We start from the raw sequence: 24,699 nt of genomic DNA on the forward strand, positions 1-24,699 counted from the left end.
CAGCTGTTTCCTTTTTCTTTTCAGTCAGTCCATCAATCAGGTTTTGTTATGCAACGTGAGAGCTGATGTGGACTGTCTGGGGTATCGTGTCTGGTAAGGGCACAAAGAGGGGAGGCACCTCTGGGTGGGTGGTGTTGCTGATGATTGGGGGGGGTGAACTCTTGACCCTCAGCGGGCAGTCTAAAAATCTGGCTCCCCTCGTATAAGAGTCTCCCCCACAGAGCTCAGCTTAGGCCTGGGAATGAACACCCTGTCCAAAGAGATAAATGACTTTGGGGGAGAAGCAAGATCACCTACCTGTGTGTGTGAGAGAGAAAAGAAGAAGAGAGAGTGCACTGTAATATGAGTGCGTGTCCAAGTTGTGTGAGCTTGTAGGCTGCAAACTGATAGAGACAGAAAGACAGAAGGAGCCATTTTGCTGTGTGTATGTGTTTCTATCAGACAGAAAAGGCAATTGTGTGTGCATTCATGCAATTCCTCTGTGGATGCAGACACTCTGTGCATCACCGCCAGTGTGTATGCTCGCGCGCACGCTTGTGTAAAGCATGGAGTGGAAGAGGGGGTTGAACGGTAGAGATGGAGACACAGATAGAGAGAGTGAAAAAAAACATAAATAATTGATGATAGATCCCGCCTTGCATCTGGCGCCTGCTGCCGTTGAGTTTGTTCAAAGTAGATATTGATGCAGGGTCTTGCTAAAACACAGTGTAACCCCCCTCTATTCTGACCTCATTATCACATTAGAAGTGTGGCAATGCATTACTTTTAAAAGGGCAAAATATTAACACACTGTGACATAAATGTAAATGTGGATTGTTAATTAATTGAATATTGGCTTGTTATGTGGAGTTTCTCAGACTTGTTTCTGCACTGGTGGCACATATCGGTCAAAAACAAGTGGGCTGGGCTGTTTGGAGAGACTCAATACGTGATTGACTTTAACGTATTTAAGTTTTCCTCTCTCCCTCCCCTTGCAGGCCTATTTTCTCTGTTTGCCTCATTAAATCTTTGTGGAAATTCTCCAGCTCTTGTGGAAGAGACTTTCTTTTGATTAGGCTATAAACAAATGGAGGAGTTGGTTGACATCTCCCAAGACCGTAGCCCTCTTTTGTTTTGCTGCTGCACTGTTGCTGCCCCCCTCCCCACGCTGACAGGACTCGAGTACTATTCCCCAAAGCCTTTATTCTCGCTCGTTTTCTTTTTTTTCCCCATTCCCTCACCCAACTCCAACCCCTCCTCCCCCCTGCCTTTGTTAAAGACAGCCTCTCAACCACTCCCCCCACCTCTCTCTCTCTCTCTCTCTCTCTCTCTCCCTTGCACTGTCTCTCTTGCTCTCTCATTATGCGCTCATCCGTTCCGCTGGCTGAGGGCTGAGAGAAGAGCGCTCAGGAGGAGAGTGTTTGGGAAAGCAGCGACACGCCGCTGCTGTTTTCTCCAAAAGAAAAAAAAAAAAAGGTGGACCAAAGTGTCAGGAGCTGCTATTCCTTATGCCAGCACTCCTCCTCACTCCCGTTTACTACCCCTCTCTCTCTCTGTATCGCCGTGTCTGTCTGCTGACTTCTCATTGACTCACTCCTCTCTGCTTCAGCTGGCTGACTGAGTGCGCTGACACTGGGACCACTACCTGCTGCCTGGGGATTAAGCGCGCTATGAATACCCGGAGCCTAATTTGTTGTTTTGGCTGCCAGTGAATGTTGGATCCCCACAGAGGAGAAGCTGGTGCATAAATCCTTGCGGCCAGGACACTGGGATCGCCTCTGGACTGAGACAACCCAGTGAAAAAGGGACTGGATGCTTGAGGAAGCATATGAAAGAGAGGCGACGAATCAGAGAAAGAAAGAAAAGGATTGGACAAGTTCTTTCCTGAAAGGCAGAAATAGAAGAAGCTAAATCAACCTCAGTCTTACGAGGATCAGGGTGCAATGAGAACCTTTCCCTCTCATTATCTGGTTGGGATTCTCAGTCAGGGTGCTGACACAAGGAAAGAAAGCCCAACAAATCTCTGCCTGAAGCTTCTTGGTTGATTTCTGATCACACACACGTTTTTCTCCTTTTCTTTCCACGAGTTCATTCATTTAGAGCATCTCTGTGTTTTGCTGCTCATCCGTAGCTGGTTGGGGGAGAGGACGGCTCTGCACCGACAGGTCGAGCGGGGATTGGGATCGTTCTCCTCTCCAACTTTTTCCCCCCTCTCCACTACTTCTTCTGTCCTGCTTTCAGCCCTAGCGTACCAGCGGGGTGGGGGGCAGCTCCTCACCCACTCCATGAGACCGGCCGGGAATAAAGGTTATTGAACCGAGGAGTGGCAGGCACGCAGGAGAGAAGAGGAGGAAAAAAAAACATCTCCGCAAACCCCGGGAGCATATGGCTTAGCGAGAGGAAGCCAGCTGCTTTCCAGCCGTCGTACTAATCACGCCACAGCAGATACAAGTTGCTCTGGTGACAGTGTCAGGTTTGGACAGATCTAACATGCATTGGTCGCATAACTCTTCACCGTGACAAACGCTCCCAGACCATCAGCCAAAGAAGCCAGTCTCCAGTGGATACAAGGAAGCAGTTGTTGAGTTAAAGGCACGCTGGGCAAAGCATTGCTCAGGAGAGCTGCTAACCTTTGTTACCCCAACAGGCAACAGCCTCAGGGAGGCTAAAAAAGATGCTTCTCTGTCGCCTCTTCGGGAAATACTTATGACACATGTTGTTGGTGAGCACCAGACCTTGGCTTGGTGTGTAAAGGCTTTTGACAAGGAAAGAAGGGGGAGTGCTCTCTGAGCCTGCATCCCCAGACCTCTTTCGCATCCATCTAATTATCCGTAAGGGTCGCTGGGAGCAGAGGAGAGGATTTCATTTGTGGATTTACTTGCCTGGAAGTTTTCCGTGTGGATATTTGACAATTCCAAACACCCACATCCAATCACACAGATTTCTGGCTTAGGTGCATCTCACACACATACATGCCAAAAGCGCACTGACGCACATTTACAAACACATTATCACCACCCACTTAAATCCACACACATGTTTGCACTGTAAGTATAAACCACTTCACAACACACACACATAGTCACAGATTGAAAGCCCATTAGTTTGTCCTTTTCCTAGCGGGTACAGCAGAATGGAGGTCGTGTGGACAGGTGGGGGGCTGTAGGAGTCCCTGTCCCCCTGTCTGTCCTCTTTCCCCAAATGGATGTTATTATCTCTAAAAATGTGTTGCTTGGAAACCACTGAAAGCTTGCTGCTGCGATTCTCTGATAGAAACAGTCACCGGGTCCTCGCCACGGTGCACAGCTGGAACCGCAGCTGAAACACCGGCCATTACACGTCTTTTTTTTTGTTGCTTTTTTTATTTTACATTCATCTTCATCCTCTGCCCTTACCCCACCGCCATCATTTTTTCCAACGGGTCTTTGGGCACCCCTCGTCGCCCTCCTCGGCCCGTCATCTCCTCCACCTTGGAGGGGAGGGGGTCATTGGAGTGGAGCATGAGCGGGTGCCACTATCCCTCACCGCCGCCACAGGAGCATGACCGCAGGTACCAGCACAAGGTGTCCCTGGTGGTGCGCTACTTCATGATCCCCTGCAACATCTGTCTGATCCTGCTGGCCACATCTACACTGGGCTTCGCTGTGCTCCTGTTCCTCAACAACTGTACGTTGGTTCAACAGAAACACACAATTTTACTGTCATAGCACCTAAGTGTATGGGTCACTGCTCGGCAATAGAATGCTTGGCGTAAACCCGTAATTCAAAGTATTGCTGCAGAGACAGAATTTAGCTGGAAGTATTTGATTTTGCATTGCATTCTGCAGTTTTTGCACCGAATATTAAAGCAACCCCCCCCCCCCAAAAAAAAAGAATAAAAAAATGACTGCCCAGTCAACAGACTAAAATGTTGGCATTGTACATTTCTGTAAGCCACGGACATTTGTAGGTTTCATAAGTATGATGTAGATCAGATTACATGTATATTAGCCTATATTAGCTCACATCAGGAGGAGGACAGGATGGTGGATGGTCGACACCTAGGCGAGACATCAGTCAAGCTGAAGATTACTGTTCAAGACCAATAGAAGCAGGTATTTTTGAACATGTTGGGACATATCCAGCCCTGTTTATAGTGACAAAAAATGTATTTATTTATTTTTACAGGAGTTGAGGACATTCACATTCACTTGTATTTGGCATGACTAAATCACGTATTTTGAGCCAAAATATGACCGTATGACCCTAATCCTAATCAAGTGATCTTTGTGACTAAACCTAACCACATGTTAACCACAGAGTTGTCACAACATGAAATTAAAATGTAAATAAGTGTAAAGTTTCAATCTATTTGCTACATATGAAATGTACAAATGTAACTTATCCGTGGTTTGCAGAAATGTACAATGCTAACATTCATTATGGCAACTGGGTTGAAATCGAGCTCACTTTGCCTTTCATGACAGCCTTATCTGCACTTGAACTAGGGACATCAGGACATCTAAAGTTGCAGCCCCCCTTTGCTTGATTCTATGTCTGCAGGCTTGAAACTGCTTCATATCTCCACTCCAAAGACTTGGTATTTACTTTGAACTGCGGGATGAAGTATTAAATGGCGACTAAATGCCTTTTGGAGGATGAAAACATGTCTTTTGGCCTGGAAAGCCTCAACCTCTCCTGTCATCTGCCTCCAGTGCATTATTCTTGTCCCACTGTATATTGAAAGTACAGCGGCTCATTAAGAGCATAATGTTTGTGTGGCTCAGTTCCTGGTGGCAGTTTTGATGGTGACTGTCACAGTATATTATTGGGTCAAAGAGTTTTCAGAAAAGAGTTAATTGCTTTAATTCATCTTCTGTTGAAGCCCATGCTGGGTGTCATTTGAAATGTTTCTCGTGCCAGTGCAGTATGGGAGTTTTTCTACAAAAACAATTTTCTTTGAAATGGTGCTCAAAAATGATTAAAATCTGATACTCAGCACTACCCATAGCAGGTTTAACCTTAAAGGTACAGTAGGTAACTTTTTAGCAAATATGGCCAAGTTTTTTTTTTTATTACTGTCACCTGACAGTAGTGCATGAGGCACACAGTCTGTGGAAAAAAATCATGTTCCTCTGCCCCCTCATAGTGCCCCTAATGGCATTTGCTAGAATCACCAAAACAACCAATCGGAGCTGAGGAGTCTCACCTGTCAGTCATGTCAATCACTGCTTGTGAACTGCAGCATTGTCTATTTCTCACCTCAAATATTTTCAGAAATATAATTCAGGGTACTGTTTAGATGAACTTGAGAAAGTTTGCTCCAGCTGGTGAGCAGTGCTTTGTTTCAGCGTGACTGTTTTCAATATGACAGCTAGAGCACGAACTTTCTCAATTTACAGCTAAACAGTACACTAAAATATGTTCAGTAACAGTACAGTAACAGATTCATAGCTGATAAGTGCTGCCTAGTTTGGCAGTTTGGCCACAGTTTACGAGCAGTGATTGACATCTTCTCTCTCTGAAAATGACCTGTGATTGGCCAGTCTCGCATCACTGGCTAGATTTTCCAAAGCCTGAAAACAGTCTAGTGTTCTGTCAGACCACTTGAATCACAATATCATCAAAATTTAGCGTGGGATTTTTGCCCATTACACCAATGTTAAACTGCCTACTCCAACTTTGAAGGGCCAGTAGTTTGCCTTCACTACATGACTTAATAAATTCACCTGAGCATATGCTACCTTTTTTCTACATCATCAACAGCTCAACTTCTGCTGTTGCTACAATTGGCCTGCCTGTGTTAACATTGACTTATTAATTCTCCTCACTCCCTCACAGACTTACACAAGTCTGAGTGCCTTGCCAGTTTCGACTGTGTTAAAGGTGAGAGTCTTCTCAACTCTCCAAAGTGAGCTATTATTTATGCAAGACCTGTGCCACATAATCACGTAATCATCAAGTAAATAAGTTAAATAAGCACAGTCATTTTCAGGCCTCCAAATGGGGGTTGAAGTGCTATTTGAGCAACACTTTAAAGGGAGAAGCTTGTTAATACTCTTTGTTCATGATTGTTGTTCCATGTCAGCCCCTTTTTCTCTGACTTTCTGTGAGTCTGTAATCACACTGTTGACTTTTCAGCCATGTACAAGGCAGAGTCCGTTTAGTCGGATGCACCTCTTTGCGTTAGTCTTCTTTTCTAGGTTTGTGTCTTTTCTATCATCTTTGTCAGGCTTTTCCTCCTCAGTCTAATTGGTGGATGTGGGTGACCAGGATCAGGATGGTTCATTTGTAACCATGCCGTATTACCAAATCAATTTCAGCCAGACAGATTCTATTAGATTTAATACAAACTCAGTTAAAGCGGGCCAATCTTCACCTCTCACATGACCGAGTGAAAAGAAATGTGGGCTGGAGAAAAACTGATGAAGTAAAAGGGGCTCTATTATGCTGCTGAGAGCCCTCACCATGTGGCCACAAGGACAGCTGGATAGGATGGTGATAGTGCTGGCAGCGGTGACGTGTGTGTACGGGTGTGTGCGGTGGGAGGAGGGGTGTTAGAGGAGCCGTGCAACCTCGAATTCGCTATTTCTATTGTCGCCATATGGGGTGAACCATGTCCACACACACACACACAGTTTTTACCCCCCCCAAAACCTCACTGCCTGCCAACAGAGCCCACACACAGACACACTCGGTTTATCATTCTGCATGACTATACATCAGCCACACCAATAGGGAAGATGACACACGTTCAGTGATACATACACACACCCTTCTCCCTGCACATGGCTAAATGTCACAGTCAGACACATATTGATTTGCTGAAGATATAGGGTGAATGATGGCCATGCTCTGACATTCAAACAGGCACGGGAACTCACGCAGGCTCTGCAAGGTGCAAAGGGAGATGGGGAAGGCTGATATGTTTATGGAAAGACCTTATCTTGTCCTTTCATTATGGAAATGTGACGAAATCGTTTAGCTTCGCCCCGGCACTCTGTACACCACCTTCTCTGTCAGGCTCTTTCTGATTCGCCTTGTGCGACAACACGTCTGTGTGTGTTTGTTTGTGCATGCTTCCAAGACAGAAGTGCAGCCCGTGCGGATGTCTGTTTTTGTGTGCGCTCCCTCACACTCTCAGCAGAACTCCTGCATTTTCCTCATTCCAATTTCTGTTTCACTCGTTTTATATGTTTTCTTGAAATCCCCCCCAGATGGAAATCAGTTACCGTCATGACTGACTGGGAAACAGCTTCAGCCGACACTTCATTATTCACCTCTAGCACTAGCCTCGCCTCTCCTCTCCCCTCTCCTCATTTTTTCTCTCACACACACACTTTCTCTCCCCCCCTACTCCAAAGCCCCGGCTGTTGACAAGCAATTTTAACTGAGCCTAAATTTAAAACTCAGCTGTGTCTTGGGACGCCGACGGGTATCGCACAAGTCCTGAGAAAGGCTCTGCCGTAGTGGTTGACGGAGCCCCGGAAAAATGTGTTAGCGGGGTAATTGATGTGATGTGTTTTATCTTCCTCATTATCCCTCGCACTGTAGAGACATCGGAGAGATGGCTGGGTGGCTGCACATCTTTTCTGAGTGTGTGTATGTGTGTTGGTGTGTACACTCGGCGCAGGCAGCTCTGACAACTCACCGGAGCTCTGCTTAGTGAGTCAGACAGCCGAGCTGACTGCGAGAGTGCAGATGGTGGTTTGGTTGTGCTCGGTACTCTAGTGCCCTAGCACACTGTGACCAGTGTATCGTGATGGCCTTCGAAGAACACATCATATTTGTAGGAGGCTTCCAGTTGGTGAAGCTCTGTGGTAAATGATGACACCAAAACCGTTTCTGTAGATCAGTACTTGTGCTTCTTGAGGGTGATTTTATGGTGATTTGTGTATGTGTGTGTGTAAGAAATAGTCAGGAGCTGGAGCTGGATTTATTTTCTTTTTACATGATGTCCGTGTGCTTAATTTGCTTATAGCTTTGTATCATTCACTGCCAAAACTCTATGGTATCTGTATACACTTTGCATAATTGCTAAGCTAACCAAAAGGCAGATAACACACTTGAAATGATTAGTTGTTTAATGAACTAGCCAGTCAACAAAAAAAAATTAATCTACCACGACTGTAATAGGCGATCAGTTGTTTAGCAAGCAAAAATGCCAAACATTTTCTGGTTCCAGCTTTTTAAATGTGGGGATATTCTGTTTTCTCATCTCTGTTTCTTTATATTGTAAATTAAATATGTTTTGGTTTGTTTGTTGGACAATATAAGCAATTTGAACACACCCCCTGAGGCTCTGGGAAATTGCTTTTTCACAATTTTTCAGCATTTTATAGCCTGAACAATCAGTGGTATAATCGAAAAATAATCATCAGATTAATCGACGATAAAAATACAGCTAGTTGCAGCCATAATTCTGTTTGTGCTTGTTTTTTGTTACCACTAACAATATCCTCCTATTTCTTTTCTAAACAATGTGAAAGCAAACTAGGCCTACATGTTCTCCTTGTTGTTGATCCACTTACATTGCTTGGTCAGGATTGTCCTCATTTCCAGGCTAAAGGATTACGTCAGCCATAGATGGCCATACATATCAGTTAGTTGTGCTGCGTTACCTTGAATTCATGAAGCAAACTTTGTTTATCTCACCTCCTGCCTCCATGCAAAACTGCAAACATATTGATGTACTGATTGATTGGGGACCATGTGTAACAACTGCAAAACTATATCAAAGCATCTGTTTACAAACTCTCACACAACTCTCGCAGTATAAGCCAAGTCTTATTTATCCAGTTTATTTATCCAACTGAAAGTGAAACCTATCGATGTGTACATATATTAAAGGTCATATAGGGTTTTTCAGACGAAAGGCATGTGTTTGGGAAGCACTGAACACACTGAATAAAATAGACTTGGATTATACTGCAGGAGTTGTGTGATGTTATTTTATACTTTTGCTGTTGTGAAATGGGGTCCCCAATCAATCAATAAATAAGTATATGTTCACTGTTTTCTGTGGATGCAGCTTTCCTCAAGAATTCAAGGTAACACGGCCTGACTCACAGATGCACAAATGGTTATTTTTTGGGTGAAGTATTCCTTTAAGGTGTCAAATCTGCAAACGACTCAGGTTTCATGAGATCTTTTTCCCCCTGAGTGTTACTCCATACTCAGTCATTTGACACTGCAGGCCTTGTTTTATGGTTCCCACAAACCGACAAGCCTTATGTCATCGTCTGCTGGGTGTTGACCAGGAGAGTAGTATGATGTCATTTGATATACAGGAGGAAAAACAATCTGATTTATTCTGCATATGGTTTCACTGCTGCACTGAATGTTATCACTGCTGTGGAACTTCAAATCTTATCTCACACCTTTCAAACCAAAACAAAACAGATCCCTTCCCATGTGTTTTTCAATTCTCATGTTCTCTTATAATATCGGAAAGTCATGCGGTGTGGTTTTGGGATGAGACAACCATAGAAACAATGGTGATACTGCTATCGCTGGAATGTACTCCTGTCGATTAGCTCAGCTGGGTTCCCTGCAGGGCCCAGTCACAGCATTAGAATGTGTTAGATAGAAAAGCCAAGCCTGAAGTCAGAATGTGTCTCTCTTTTTTTTGGTAGCAACTCAATTACTTGGCCTGCACCCTTGGGAAGTCTGTGAATCTCCCCCAAAACTAAAAACCTATTTCTCTCTCTTTCTCTTTTATCTCTTTCAGACAAACCTCCTCACTTCACACCGGCCCAGCCTCCTGATGGTAAGTCCTCTGTGGTTTCTCTCCACTCGCCTTCGCTGACCGCTGGTGTTTTGGGAGGGGGGGTGTACCTGCAAATAATGACCTCAGACAGCGGATCCCTGCCTTTGAAGTGGGCAGCCGTCTGTGCGCCGTGCCAGATTTGGCCGCTCCGCTTTTTGTTTCTACACAGTTGGTATGGCGGGCACGTGGCCAGGTCTGCTCGGGGCTTTGATGTGAGAAGGATCTTTTGATGACTTGATTTGATCAGCTCCGCACGGCTAGTTGGGCTGATGTTCAATACCTGTTACCACAGCAGCATCCACATCCTTCTGATAGGGTCTAATGGGATAATACCCCCCCCCCCCCCCCCCTTCCCTTGGTATTGTACATTACCTGAGACTGCTGGGGGTTTGTAGGGACAGGAGCGCAGTGCAGCGCCTTCACCTCACCTTGTTAACCACATGCTCTTGCCCCATCCCACACATATAAATCTTTGCAATGGGTGCTGCATTGTTTTAGTTGTTTTCAGGCCCAGTAACATGAGCTTTTAATTAAAAAAGCAACAATTTATTTCCAAAACAGCGCATCTCGGCAAGCTTTAATTGGAGGAAAACAGCTGGTTTTCAAGCTGCTATCATGAATATTTATCAGAGGCAGCGCAGTGAGACAGTATTTGATAGACTTTGGTGTTGTATTTTCTTTTTACTGCACTGACAGACAGACAGGGATGGACTCCTACTAGTTCTGAAGGTGTTGTATCATCCTGCTTGTGTACAGGCTACAAAGCCAGAGGTTTGGAGGGAGAAAACATGAGGAGAAAATGTTTCTAATGATCCCAGCCGGCCAGCTGATGTCAGGGACAAAAGGCCACAGTAGGGGCTTTCTGAATCTGTTTCTGGTAATTGCTCAATCACTCGCCCCATAGGCCAGCTTGTTTGGAAAAAGCAGTTTGTGAAAGATGTCAACTTAAAAAAAGAGTATCAAATTAGAGGTGGTTTATGATGAATGTGATTGTCTGGCGGAGTCGGGACAATAGGCTTTTCACTGTCGATGTGAAATGGCTGTGGCGTTTGGCTTCAACAAATAATTGTGCTTGATTGGAGCATTTCTCAACTTGGCCTCACCTCAACACCTGAGGAGCGTGCGAGATGTCTATTTTTTTCCCTTTGTGTGCCTCATATCACAAAACACTGCAGTTTCAATTGGAGCCGGCACAGTTTACAGCAGCTATTTGTTTTTGTTTTAATGGCAGATGAAATTGACTTGACAAATGATTATATCTCGCAGAGAGGTCTCTATTTGTCTGTTTTTGAAGCAAATATTGCCATAAAATTTGGCTCTCCACTGGGAAAATGAGAAACAGTGTGCGGGCAGTGAAGCAACCCATTTCTGTCTTCCATTGAATTTCCCCCTACAAAAGAAGTAACGCCCTGCTTATCGATTGAGCCACTCATTTCCCATGTGTTAAAGTTTTTGCTGTCTGAGGGGCACAGTTTGTTTCTGCACTAGTCAACCATTTAAAAGCTGCTGCTAGCCCTTAATTACATTTCCAATAGTTCTGTAGGCTTTACATCAGCTGCCTATGCTGTTTTAATATGCCAAGCAAAACAAAAGGCAAAGTCTCCAATCAGCGGGGTAAGCCTGCCCTGTGGGACGCAGTTTCTCCGGGTCATTTAACGCTGGAGAGATTAGTGAGACAATTAGAGTTGGCCCAAATAAGACAGTAGGCCACTTTTTGGAGACGCATGGTTTTAGTAGTGGTGGAGGGGCGATTTAGATGATGCTCTAAACCAGCAGAGGGATAATATAGCTCTGCCATTAGTCAAATGTGCTCCAAAGAGCACAGGCCTTGTTCTACTGAACTTGTCCTCAGTGCCAAGGACACTCTGCTCCCCAGTACTTCATTACAGGAAATCACAGACAAGATACCAAGGAGTGTGCATTTTTAAACAGCCTAATTTGTCTCTGAACTGCCATTGATGAGACGTCCTTATTAGCGCGTGGAGAATCTGCAGAAAGTAAAAAGGAATTTGTTCTGCAAATTAGAGCGAGAGAATCTGGGGACTTGCTGTGGAAAAATGCAGGTTCGGCACAACATAAGCAAAAGCTCATAGATGATATTTATGGTGTGCGCCACCCGCAAATAGCTGACGAATCCTCCCCAATGAATGGCCTATAATCACCAGTCAAAAAAAGTGACAAAAGTCACAAAGCAGCCTTTAATTAGGCGCTTTCTTTGAAAGCTCAAAGCAGCAGTTGCTTGGCTCGGGCCACACTCATTATTGCCTGTCGTCTCCTGATAATAAGACAGTTGTTACGTGTTTGGCCAAAGCTAGAAAGCTCAGAGAATTTTGTAGCTTGAGGGATTAGTATTGGGCTCTGGAGAGGGGTTCGACTCTGAGAAATGCTTGATGAATGAGGCTCTTGGCCCTAGTTGTCAGTGTCCAAACCAGAGGAATCATGTTTGTGTAGTGGTTAAGGGCACAGGAAGGAGGCAGTAGTATCAGATACAATCTTAAGTGTTTTTTTTTTTAATTAGAGCTTTAAGAAGTATAATTACTTAACTGGGTATTTATGTCATATGATTTATACCAAATCTAGTTGTAATTGAACAAGGACAAAGAATAGATTCACTTTTTGAATTGTGTCTCAAGGACTTCAGGCTGAGAGGAAAACCAGGTGTAGATTTCTCCCTGGAGCTACTCTTCATTTTATCCTATTACAACCTTAGGTGACTAAACATTGGCCAAACAAGGTCCAAAATAGGCCAGAGACTCACAAGAAAGGAAGTATAATAAGAAACAGAGCCTCAGACAGTTCAGAGGTCCTCTGTGACTGTCGCTGTCTCCAGCACAACCTGCCTGGCAGGAGCCCATTTGCCATGAATCCTTCAATTTCGCATTTGTCGCTGACAGTGTTCCCCAGAGGATGCTCCTCGCTGACAGACAAAATAAACTCCTGGACTGAAATGTGATTTGATCTGAGATGGTGGGATGCCTACAAAAAAAAAGTGCCAGAGGGCTCACTTACACTTTGAGAACACTACCTCTTCCTAAAGAATTGACATAACTCTTTGTCAGCTCTGGGAGAATACAGTAACTAAACGCTCCACACCCATTACCCCTAAGGTGTGTGTGTGTCTGTGACGGGACACACACACACACACACACACACACACACACACACACACACACAAAACTGTAATTTATTCTGCCGGAGCCTTTCCCTGTGTTCTTGACAGTAAGCCTAACTCGGAGAGAGGCAGAATTAATTATGGCTCCTCGGCCTATCTTAATTAAATCATTTCACATCATAGATTTCACACAACAGAGGCAAAATATCTACCTCATCTTTTAGCTGGGGTGGGGCTACTGGCTGAGAATGCCTCACATCGAGATATCAAAGGTGCACTGTAAAGTTGCCTCTCCAGGATTACGATTTCACAGAAGAGTTGTCATGTCCGGCTTTTAACAGAAAGCAGCTTGTTAGCCAGCTATTGTGGAGGCTGGCGGGGGGAAAAGCGGAGGGGGACAGCTTTGACTTTATCAACAGAAAAGTTTGTTGCCCTTTTAAAGTACACAGAGCTTTCAAATTGCACAGCTGAACTCTGTACTATCCTCACCTTGGTTAGGGTAGCCTGTCTCGTTCTGTGTCTGTGGACTCAGCAGATGCTTACGTGAGTGTCTGAAGGGCTCAGTAAGTAGAGTTTTTTTCCCATAAACAAAGGTGAAAGGCAAAGGAATTAGCCAACTCCCGTCAACCCCCACGTCTAACCACCCGACTTTGACAGCGTTCCCACTCAGGCTCGCCTCAGCTTACCCAGTATTGATCTGCCAAGATAGGTTAGAAGCAGTAGACCATAGAGAGAAAAACAAAAATATTAGCCAGACAGGAGAGAACTCAGTGCTGATGCTGTAAAGTGCAGCGCTGTTTGCTTTTGATTCCCTATGACATAGAGTAATTATTGACACAGTTAGCGATGCAGGTTTGCTTTGATGTGTCCCCTGGCTGCGGTAGCAACTCCCGTCGATTGTTGATGCCGCTTATTCCCGGACCTCGGACCTTGTAAGGATCAGTAGTTGTTTGATGTGGACGGACAGCACGCTGTGCTATCTGGGGCTGTGATCTGGAAGCTGTCAGCCAGCATCCCTGATAGCACCGTCTCATTTGTTGGCATTAGGCCTCTCTGTTTCATAGAAGCATGGGAGGTGGGTGGTTTTGCGTCTCTTTGGGTCTCTTTCAGGTAATTTTGTGTCTTAATGAGGTAATTTTGTGTTTCTGTGAGGTAATTTTGTGGCTTTTTTAGTTATCTTGTGTCACTTGGTTTTCATTTTATGTCTCCTTGTAGTTGTTTCGTGCCCTCTTGTGGTTGTTTTGTGTCTCTTTGTAGGCTTTTATGTCTCTTTCTGGTTGTTTTGCCCATTTTTACAGTTATTTTGTGTGACTTTGCAGTTCCTTTGCATCTCTTTGTGGTCTTTTCATGTCTCTTTGTGGTCATTTTGACTCTAATCCTGGTCAGTACTTGTAATTTGACATTTTACATTTTGCAAGTAAAGGACAGGGCCCCCACCCCCTTTGGTCCCCTGCGCCTGTGCCCGGTAGGCCCGTTAAGTAATCCATCCATGCACAGAAGCTGTATAGAGGTGTGATCTGGAGTATCACAAGCCACATATCTGCTTCAGTTCAGCTTTTTTTTTGTCCTCTTGTTGCTAGATAAATGTTTAAAAAAGCCAGCCACAAATTGCAGGCAAATCAATTTTCATTGTGTTGTTTTTCAGTACAGCCTTTTAGTGCGTATTTCACTCATGAGTATACGTCCACACTAATGAAAGCTTCCTGTGATGGCAACTTTTTTTATTTTGCCTTGTTAGTCTCACAGTAAATCCATCCAGACTTTGTACGAGTGATTTCCTTCTTCCTCATGGCAGAACAAGAGATTAAAAAAAGACGGAAAGAAAATAAAGCTAATTTCCAGTATGCCAAGTCTCTGAAATGGAATGGAAAGAATGACTTTAGCGGGATAAACAAAACCCCATCGACAGTATGAATCCACGCGAGCCAATTAATAGCTTCTAGCTGCTTATCGAAGCCCTTATCACTCAGCATGGAGGTGCACGGGGAGGGTTGAAAGCCCACCCCTACTCAGCTCTTTGTCATATATTGGAAGTAATTAGCGTGCAGAATGGCCTAATGTCGCTTTAAATGAGCTCTCTATGTCCTTCGCATGTTGACGGCGACGGCGGCCATTCAGCACCAGTGAAAGGCCATGTCGTTCATTCCTTCTCATTAACACAGCGGCAAGTTATTTTAAATCGGGGCTCGGTTGTCATTCTATTTTAATCTGTGATGGGTAGGTGCTAATTTAATTGTTGGGTGGCGATGTCAGAAAATAACCACACAGGGAAGTGTAACCAGCAGGACGAATTTCATTGTCAGGTTGTTAATTAGAGGAAAATAAGTGGCTTGCCGTGTCAACGTGTTGGTGAACAATATTGCGCCGTGATATCCTGCTATTAGCCGAGTCCTGCATCCCAGTCAGTGTTTTCCCCATTAAGAAGTGGAAGTTATTGGAGCGTTTTGCTCGGCACTGACAATATCCAGTGTTCACACGGATCCTGTACATGTCGTGGATTTCTGCAGAAGCATGGTTGCTGGGAAAGTCAGGCATCTGCAGTTCAGTGCTCTCTTGTTCTCTCTCGTTTCTGTCAGACACACACACACACACACACACACACACACACACACACACACACACACACACTCTCTTGAACATTTCACCCCTTGCTTCTTGTTTTTCTTCACTCAGCTAGAAACATTGTTTACAGATTGCAGTTGAACCTCAGGATGTGTGCACGAACACACATACACTCCCGGCACACACACATTACAGAACCCCGAACATCCGATTTTACAGTTTGTATCAACTTTTATCCGTGTCTTTGTTTGCTGTGTGAATGTCCGTGTATGTGCTTTGTGTTCCTGTGTGTGTGTGTGTGTGTGTTCCTTGGAGGCTCATACACAAGGCGGGCAGGAAACTATCCATTCTGAACTTTCCACCCTCAACCTGACCCTGACACACACACATACACACACACACACACACACACACACACACACACACACACACACATATACAGACTAAGTTTCAGGGTGGAATGAACGGATCGCCTCCGTCAAACTATCAATTTTAAAGTGAAGATATTACATTGTTTATTTGTCTCCTGTCCCAGTGCATTTATTGAATGTTGTCATGGCAACCAGATGTACAGCTAGTTGCGGGCCAGTCTATGGAGTCTCAGTAGAGCTCCATACTTCCATTCTGGTAAATAGCCGATTCATAATTCACTGCTCGTATGGTTGCTCCATCTGCAGTAAGTAGGAATCTCACCCACCCTGTTAATACACACACACACACACACACACACACACACAGTGGGTAGCTCTTTGCCTCTGTGTGTTTGTCGTCATCCCCCTCTCATTTGACTTCCGGACCTTGGAAGCCCTGACGTCAGCCACAATCTGTGTGTGTGTGTGTGTGTGTGTGTGTGTGTTGAATATATGTGTTCCGCTCCACTGGACACAATTACAACACACTGACACATGGCCCAGCAGCATGTCAGCGACACCATTTACACCACAAGACACACACATACACACACATACGTGTGTCTGTATAGCATGCTGATTGCTGCCCTCTCACTGAGCTGAGATTTATGATAGCAGAGAGTGAGACAGAGGGCAGAAGATATTGAGACAAAGAGAGAAACAAAGAGAAAACGACTGTAAATCACTACTATTTGAATGTTTCTGTTCGGCTTTTCCCTCAGCGTAAAGAAATAGAGATAATATACTGTATATATTGTAGCTGGGGAATGGGGGGTAAGGACAACATATTATATGCTTCAGTGTGACACAAAGCCAGCCAGGGGCATAGCGGAGGGTAAAGACACATTACACTGTTTACCCACCTGTCGAAATCTAGAATAGCATTTTTGCATGATCCTGGGGCATAAATGTAGATTACATGTATGCATATACTTAAGTTCTGGACTTGCTGAGTTTGGGATTGCTGGTTTTCTCCTCCACTAGACTATGGTTTACTCATGTGAGCATATAACAGCCTGCTTGATAGCTTGATAGTGATTTGCTGATTCCTGTGCTGCATCATTGGCTGCTTTACTCTCTAATAGGTGTTCAGCTCAAATATGCATCGGGTCACCTACCTGTCGTGGTAATTATTATACATTATATTATTATAAAAAATAAGGGTGCACTAAGGCCAAAGACCAATATTCCATAGCAATAGCTGAACATTTTATGGCCATTTTCTCAGAGATGTTCTGATTTGACTTAAAACAAAAAAATCTCCAGATTTGTAATGGGTACAGCTACCAAATTTTTAAATTACCAAAATTCCATTTTCATGTTAATAGGCATTATGTGTGGAATAAATGCTTGAAAATTGTGTTTTTCAGCACATATCATATTTTATATAACAATTTTCTTCACCCCGAATTCCCTATTAAATTATTACTGCCATTCAGTTAGGTAAACCATTCTTTATAATGGGCTTGGTGTGCTGAAAAGTCTTTGAAATGTGCCTTGACAAAACAGTGGCAACCCTGTATAATGATTCCTCTCACAATCTGCTTACTCAGAACCTTGTAAAATTCCTCAGGGCTGAATGCACAGTCCCACTTAATGATACAAGGGATTATGTATGTAATGTAAATGTATGAATATACACATTATCAGTGTCTTGTGCCAACGTCTTAAGATAGCGTAAAAAATGTCATATTTAATTGTCATGTCTTATGCCCAAAGAAAAACATCTTCTTAGATGATGTGTCAAGGTTGGGTTTCTAAAAAACATCCCTTTAACAATGCATTTATATGCACAAACAAACAAATACAAAACAACAAAAGCAGAATTCAATAGTCATATTTCATATAGGGTGACATTTACTTTGGAGGAGCTATGTGCCTTAACAACATATATGAGGTAACTGAAATGTGTGACACTTGTCCATACGTTTTAAAAGCCTACACTACAGAGACTATACTGGGTGTGTGTGTACATGGACCTGTTCCAAGCATGCATTTTCATGCTTGTTTGTGAGTATGACAGAGTCATAAATTTGAGTTGCAGACCCTAGCAGAGAAAATAATTACGTCACATGCACACTCATGACCATGCAGATATGGAAAATATAATTTGGGCTTAAGTGGCCAACCGTGGAGATAACCAGCCCTTCAATTTAAAAATAAAATTCATCTCTGAGGCGGTCAGAATGAGACCCTCTCTTTCCCTGTTGTCATTTCATTTTCCAACCAATCACTGTGCTCCAACTGTGCTGCAACTGCAGTGAAGAGGAAAACCATTATTTTCATGATCTGTCTGTATCTATCCCTCTGTCCACTGCTTCTGTCCATCTGTGTGAAGGAATAGTTTACATGAGAAAAGAAAAAGAATGTTTTGTGCAAATGAGGGGAATTAATTTCCCCCCCAGGGGTGGCTTGTGCATGTATTGTTTTGTTCACTCCCCATGCATTTAACTCATCATTATATTACTTCGCCCTCAGTTTTTTTAGCCATACACCTCGGAGCGTGTGTGTGAGAGAGAACAAATAAAGAGCGCGCTTAGTATTCCAGCAACCTCGCACATCTGCCTGCTTGCTCATTTCCATAATGAGAGAGAGAAAGAGGAGAGAAATAGAAATAGAGTGAAGAATTGACAACAATTTGAACAATTTAGCTGTTGTGTTTACTTTTTGAGAGAGAGAGTTATTGTGTGTTTCTTGATTGTACACAGCAGATGAACACATGAGGCTCAGTGTGTGTATAGCTCTGTAATTTGGTTAGGTGAACAGGTTTTATGTTGTGTGAACTGGAAGTTTCCACATCAACACAATGTGATGAGCACAATATGTGGAGAGTCCTGTGGAAAATGTCAAAGGTTTCCCATAATAAGCCAGCAGGCAGGCTGGTGTATGTGTCTGTATATCAGCTCAGTTCTCATTCAGTTGAGCTTGTTTTTCCGCTGGAGTCTCATGTACCCCAGTATACACTGAAACTCCATAATTAGGGGTTGGTGTCACTGAAGGCAAACACTGTGTGTGTGGCACTATGTGTGTGTACTCTTGAGGAAACTGCTGCATTTACTGTAAATTGATATTTGGTCCAACCCTTTGTCAGGGATAGGGTTAAGGGTTACGCTGCAAAAAATACTTTTAATTTTAGTCTTGAAATCTTTTCACCCCACCACGGTGAAATGGGTGAGACATCTAGGGGAAATACTTCAATGTTTTTAGTAGCTGCATTTAGGAAACATGTAATTGTTTAAGGGGTATTTCACCAATTTAACACGTAAAGGTCACTTATCATGTAGAGTACTACACAGCTTGTAGAATTAACCAGGCAGGGAAGCTCTTATGAAAAGATGCTATTGGTTTTAGGGCTGGGCAGTATATCAATATTATATCCATATGGTGATATGATACTAGATCTTGTTTTAGATTTTGGGTATTGTTATACCCTAAGTGTTGTCTTTCCCTGGTTTCAGTAAAGGTTTACAGTCAAGTGATGTAATTTTCTGAACTTACCAGACTGTTCTTGCTGTGCTAATATTTGCCTTTACCCACTTAGTCATTAGCCTTATAACTGATGATTTTAAAAAAAAAAAAAAAAAATCCCCTTGTGTGAATGTTTTGTGGAAGCGTCAATCGTCAGACCTACAATATTGTTGCAATATCGATATCTTAGTTAAAAATAGTGTGAGATTTGATTATCTCCGTATCACCCAGTCCAAGCTGGTTTGCATTATGGGAAATGAAGGATTCAGGACATCTCATCCCTCTGCTTCAATTTTGGACAGTCTTGGTCAAAAGGGAACGCCAACTAAATTAAGAATTCCAATATGTTATTACCATGGCCTAGGGAAGTTCAATCAATATTTGTGAACATGAGCTACTCTCTCAAAACCAGAAACCAGAGAAGTCTGAAACTTGTCATTTCATCAAGTATAAAGTCTGGAGCTGCTCCATAGACAGTGAATAGGAGGCTGATTTTGTGGACCCATAAAATATTTGTTTTCTTTTTTATACCCAAATGAGCTTTATTCTGTTGTAGTGCTCTCAGTTATGAAATGTACCCATATACTCAGAACATTCCTCTGGGTGCTCTGGTGTCATCAATAACATCTTTTCCAGTTCATTGTCTATGGAGCAGCTCAATACTTTATACTTGATGACATAACAAATTTGAGCTTTAGCACTCCAGCTTTTGGCTTTGGAAGAGTTCTCATGTTTACTATTTTTGGACTGTCTTAGACCATAGCAATAACATACTTTATGGAATAATAAATTACTCCTTTAAAGGAGTAAATCTGTTTTTAAGAAACTACTATTTTGGTTGCACTATAGTGTGAAAATTGTGTCTTCACTCCAGTGATAATACAGTAAAGTGTTTTTTTAACTTCCTTGATAAACCTGCAAGCACACACACACACATATATGCACACACACCAGCACAGCTCAGAGTGTTTTATGCATGTGTCTTGCTTGATAAATGGTTGAAAGGGTTGTGTATCAAATGACTGTAAAGCAATAAAATTCAGTCACTCGTACGCACACATGCACTCAACACGTGCTGCACACATGTGGAATTTCATTGCGAGTGAGCTCATGTCTCTCTCTCTCTCTCTCTCTCTCTCTCTCTGTCTGTCTCTATCTCTCTCTCTCTCACACACACACACACACACACACACACACACACACACACACACACACAACTCCCATCTTGTAGGAAACAAGCATCCAGTGTGAGTCTCTCCACATGTGATGTGTATTAGCTGTGACATTTCCCACTGGTGTCAGACAGCTCTCATCTCCCACAGCTGTCTCCTGTCACTGCACTGCAAAAACTTCATCTTACAGTAACAAGTTGGTTATTACTGAGACTTAAAATCTTAAATGTAAAAAGTTTATCAGCAGCTTGACACATTTTTTTCCCGTAATTTTTATTTTCTTTATTTTCTTTCTTTACAGAATTACAAATTTTCACATCTCTCCACCGCCACTCTATCAGGATGTTATAGCTTGATTCAAGGATGCGATTGTAACTGGTAGTACTTAAGAGTCTTGCTTTTTAGATATTGCCTGATAGCTTGAATCAGTGTTTAATCAGCTGTGGCTGTGATAGTGGCACCATTAATGTTTGAGGAAAGATGGTTTTACAGACTCCACACTTAACGGGAACCTATTATGCTTTTCATTATTCTCTGCCATATATAAAATAAGATGATGGTCTGAATACTCTGTTTCCAATGTTTTTCCTCTTTTAAGACAAGCTGAAGTCAACTTGTGATAGATTTCTTTATATGATCAGCTGCTCCAGGCACACTACTGCAAGTGTTCACATTACGTAGCCTACACTGCTACATATAGCTACATGCTAACGTCTGGGAAACATATAATCTTGGGTACTGATTTAAATTTGTCCCAATTTCAGATTATATTTCTGCTTGAACATATGCCATTGTGTTTAGAAGCTTGTTGTGATGAATTTTAACAGAAGAAAGTGCTGACAAAAACATTCAAAATCATTCCCCAGCTGCGAGTATACTGCTACATGCTAACATGGAAATGTAATCTTGGTTGCTGATGTTTTTAATTTCTCCCTGATTTTGGATCATATTCCTGCTGGAACATGTGTGGTCGTGTTTCGAAGCTTTTATTGTTAACGGTAGAAAGTGCTGCTATTTTCCATTATATTCAAAGACAGGTTGAGATGCAGAGATGGGGAATGCCTTGAAATGCTGACCAATCAAAGCAGAATGGAGACAGGTGCTGAAATGGAGAGTTTCACTGAGATGATGACTAGTGATCCAGCACAGACAGTACAAGGAAAATAAAGTGTTTTTGACCATTACAGCATGTAAACATGTTCTAGTCGACACCTGAAAGTGACCATAATAGGTTCTCTTTAAACTGAATGCTTTCTGTTTTTGTTGTTTTTTGCAGTGTGCATTCCTTTTCTTAATCCCTTCAGTCTCTATCTCCTCTCTGTACTTTACTCCCTCTAAAGCTAACACACAAACACATTCCACATAAACAAAGGCTCTACCATAGACTAAACTACAATCCCAAGCTACACACACCCCCTCCACACACAAAATCGCACCAACTGTGGCTACAACTTACCAGGTGTGTTTATGTCTGCAGGAAATGCTGAATACATATGCATGTGGGTTCTTGTGAATAATGAGTGTGTGTGTGTGTGTGTGTGTGTGTGTGTGTGTGTGTGTGTGTGTGTGTGTGTGTGTGTGTGTGTTTGTGTGTGTCTAATTCGGTCCATTAGTTGTGGCTGTAGCTCATGCATGGTAGTTTGAGTGAGGAAATGGGGGGCACAAAGTGGCACGACTGTTGCTGTGGAAGAAGTAACTGTAGCTCACAGGCTTTTTGGGAGTATGTAAGCAGAGGAAAGGCTCAGTAGTTAGATTGATTAACAGTTTTTCCCAACCAAGTGGCAACCTCTGGGGCTGAAAAATGAAGCCAACACAGAGGTGCCAAAAAACAAATGCAGTTCCTTAAATTACCACTTGAGACTGACTCCAAGACAATCTCCATAGACCCCCATGTTAAATTCCCAACTTTACAGCAGAAATGAACATGTTTACAGCCTGGTACAAAAAGGGGTTTCGGCCTCTATTTCATAACAACTGTACAGAGGGTGAATTTTTATATATCTCTAATCTACAGAAATCAGACGATTGTACTAAAAAACCCTCTAAGGAGTTGGATATTTAGCTTTTCCGGTAAGTGCATTTTCTTTTAAGCCTGTTTTTTGCCATGCCATTGCTGTAAATACACTGTACTTAACAAGCTGGCAGCTAATGTTAGCGTTTTCACCATCCTTTCATCCAAATATGGTCACTTCTGGCTCTAAAAGTCCAAGATGGCAAATGCCAAAATGCCAATCTTTCCGCAAACCAATCAGTGACTTCACGGTGGCTTAGTCCTTTATTTTATATTGTCTGTGTTCCCAGCCTCTGGGCCAGGATGCTCACAAAGGGTCAAGAGATGATTATGTGGGTAAGATAAGTGGTAGGAGGTAAGAGAGAGCAAGGGAAAAAAGTGTATAAAGGTAAGAAGGAAGACATGCAGAAAAAATGAGGTAGAAGGGAAAGAAAGAAATTACAGTGGGAGAGTGAGGACATGGCAAGTTGGGCAAAAACTCAAATTTAAGCACCGCCATCATTCCTGCATACTGAGAATATTAAGTCATCAGTGTTCAGAAATTGACCTGAACTGAAATTCACCTTCGATTTAAGTCCCTCTCCCTCTCCTCCTCGTTTTTTTCTCTTCCTCCCTCTTCCAGAAATCCCTTCCACTTTGCACAGGCGCTGAGGGTGTGTTGGCCTGGGGGAAGGACTTAGCACCTTTAGAGTGTGCGTGTGAGTGTGCGAGAGAGCGTGTGCGTGTTTATCAGGAGCAGAAAGAGAATTTTAATTAAAACAGGCTGGTTCAATTGGAGCTTCTTATAGACAGCACACTTTTGAGTGGTCCCAGAATGCATTGTTCCATCAGTAGCTCAGCAGTTCCCCTCTCTGTCATATCAAAGGCTAACATCATTAATGACTTTTAATAAAGGATCAAAATTAGCTCGGTCAAGCCAATAAGTCACTGCAGAGCTCAAATCTGCGTTGCAGAGTGAATGGTCATTGGTGTGTTTTCTCATTTGGACTTAAACGCAGCATGCGGTCAGTGCATTTACGCCCACAAGGGTTGGAGTTTAATTCAGAGACTCAAAGCCATGTTACACTCGTCAGTCCCCTGAGAGGCAATACATTCCCTCTTGTTCAAAATGAGACTTTTATGTGCGAGCAGAGGCAGCAAAGGGAAAAAAAAAAAGAATGTGCAATTACCTCAGCGCCATGCTGGGTTCATCTGATGCCACACTACGATTCAATCACTTCCCCCACCCCCCGACCGGTTCCATTATAGCTGAGAGGAACAGGGATTGGTTTGGGTGATGATGTGAAGCTTCCTATTTTTGTCTTTCAATCAGATAACAGAATTTTCGGTATTTTTCCTTCTCCTCGTCTATCCCGTCTTGAGTGGCTCTGAACTGGAGCTGTTAAGGATGGCAGCCAGGTTCAGTGCTCCTGTTAGACGGCCGCATAGGTCAGGCTGCTACAGAGAGGCCAGACAGTGACAGGGGCAGATGGCAGCCAATACACACACACATACACACATTTTCTGCTCCTGGGGGCAGTGTTAGATTGGTCACAGTAGTCCTCCTGCAGAAGATGAGATATGGCGTTGGAGATAAGAGGTGGCTAGCTTCAGGGACTGAATACACACACATGCTCACATATAAACACATACAAAAACACACACACACTGTCATTATTATGCATCAGCACACCCTCAAGCCAATGCAGGTAAACAAACAGGGATTGGTGTTTGTCAAAGGAAGCACCATAAAGCCAACTTAAGTAGGAGATGATATCTAGTCTTTCCCTGCTGCTCACTGACCAAATACATTTTTTATGCAAACTCAAACCAGCTCAGAATTGCTTTTTGCTGCATACCCTGGCACATATGGAGTAAACAGTGTTACATGGAGAATTATGTTCCAATCCAGGCCTGTTCAGTTAAAGGTTCAGGGATCTGCGGTTGTCTTTGAAGGGGATCTCGTCGAGTCCCAGTGAAGTTAAATTTTGCAAACAGCCATGCATATTTAACTCTCTTAGATGCAGCTTTGAGGGAACTTTTGAATTTTTTAAAAGTCGCAATCTGCAACATTCTCATAGAAATTCATCTTATCGTATTGCTGCTGCCATCTCTAGTCCATTTGATTTAACACAGTGAATTATTCAGTCTGTATCCAATCACCAGAGGTTTCAAATTTGCTGTTCTAAACAGCAAGTGAAAGTCACACTGGAAATGATGTTCTTAACATGCAGCAAATAGAAGAGGATCTCGGTAGT

General features: G+C 43.0%; 1 protein-coding gene across 2 annotated transcripts in view; it reads left to right on the forward strand.

Moving 5' to 3' along the window:
* Window positions 1–24,699, forward strand: part of agrn (agrin) — a 304,408-nt gene that overhangs the window by 117,783 nt on the left and 161,926 nt on the right. Inside the window, exons 1-2 of one of the 2 annotated variants that reach the window (XM_050066362.1) lie at window positions 1,358–3,645; window positions 9,689–9,727. In XM_050066362.1, coding sequence (XP_049922319.1) covers window positions 3,480–3,645; window positions 9,689–9,727 — 205 coding nt within the window. In that variant the 5' untranslated portion in view covers window positions 1,358–3,479. Of the gene's footprint in view, window positions 1–1,357; window positions 3,646–9,688; window positions 9,728–24,699 lie in introns of those variants that run through there. The other variant, XM_050066361.1, reaches the window with a different exon arrangement.

The sequence above is a fragment of the Epinephelus moara genome, chromosome 16 (genome assembly GCF_006386435.1).
Source record: "Epinephelus moara isolate mb chromosome 16, YSFRI_EMoa_1.0, whole genome shotgun sequence".
Lineage (NCBI taxonomy): Eukaryota > Metazoa > Chordata > Actinopteri > Perciformes > Serranidae > Epinephelus > Epinephelus moara.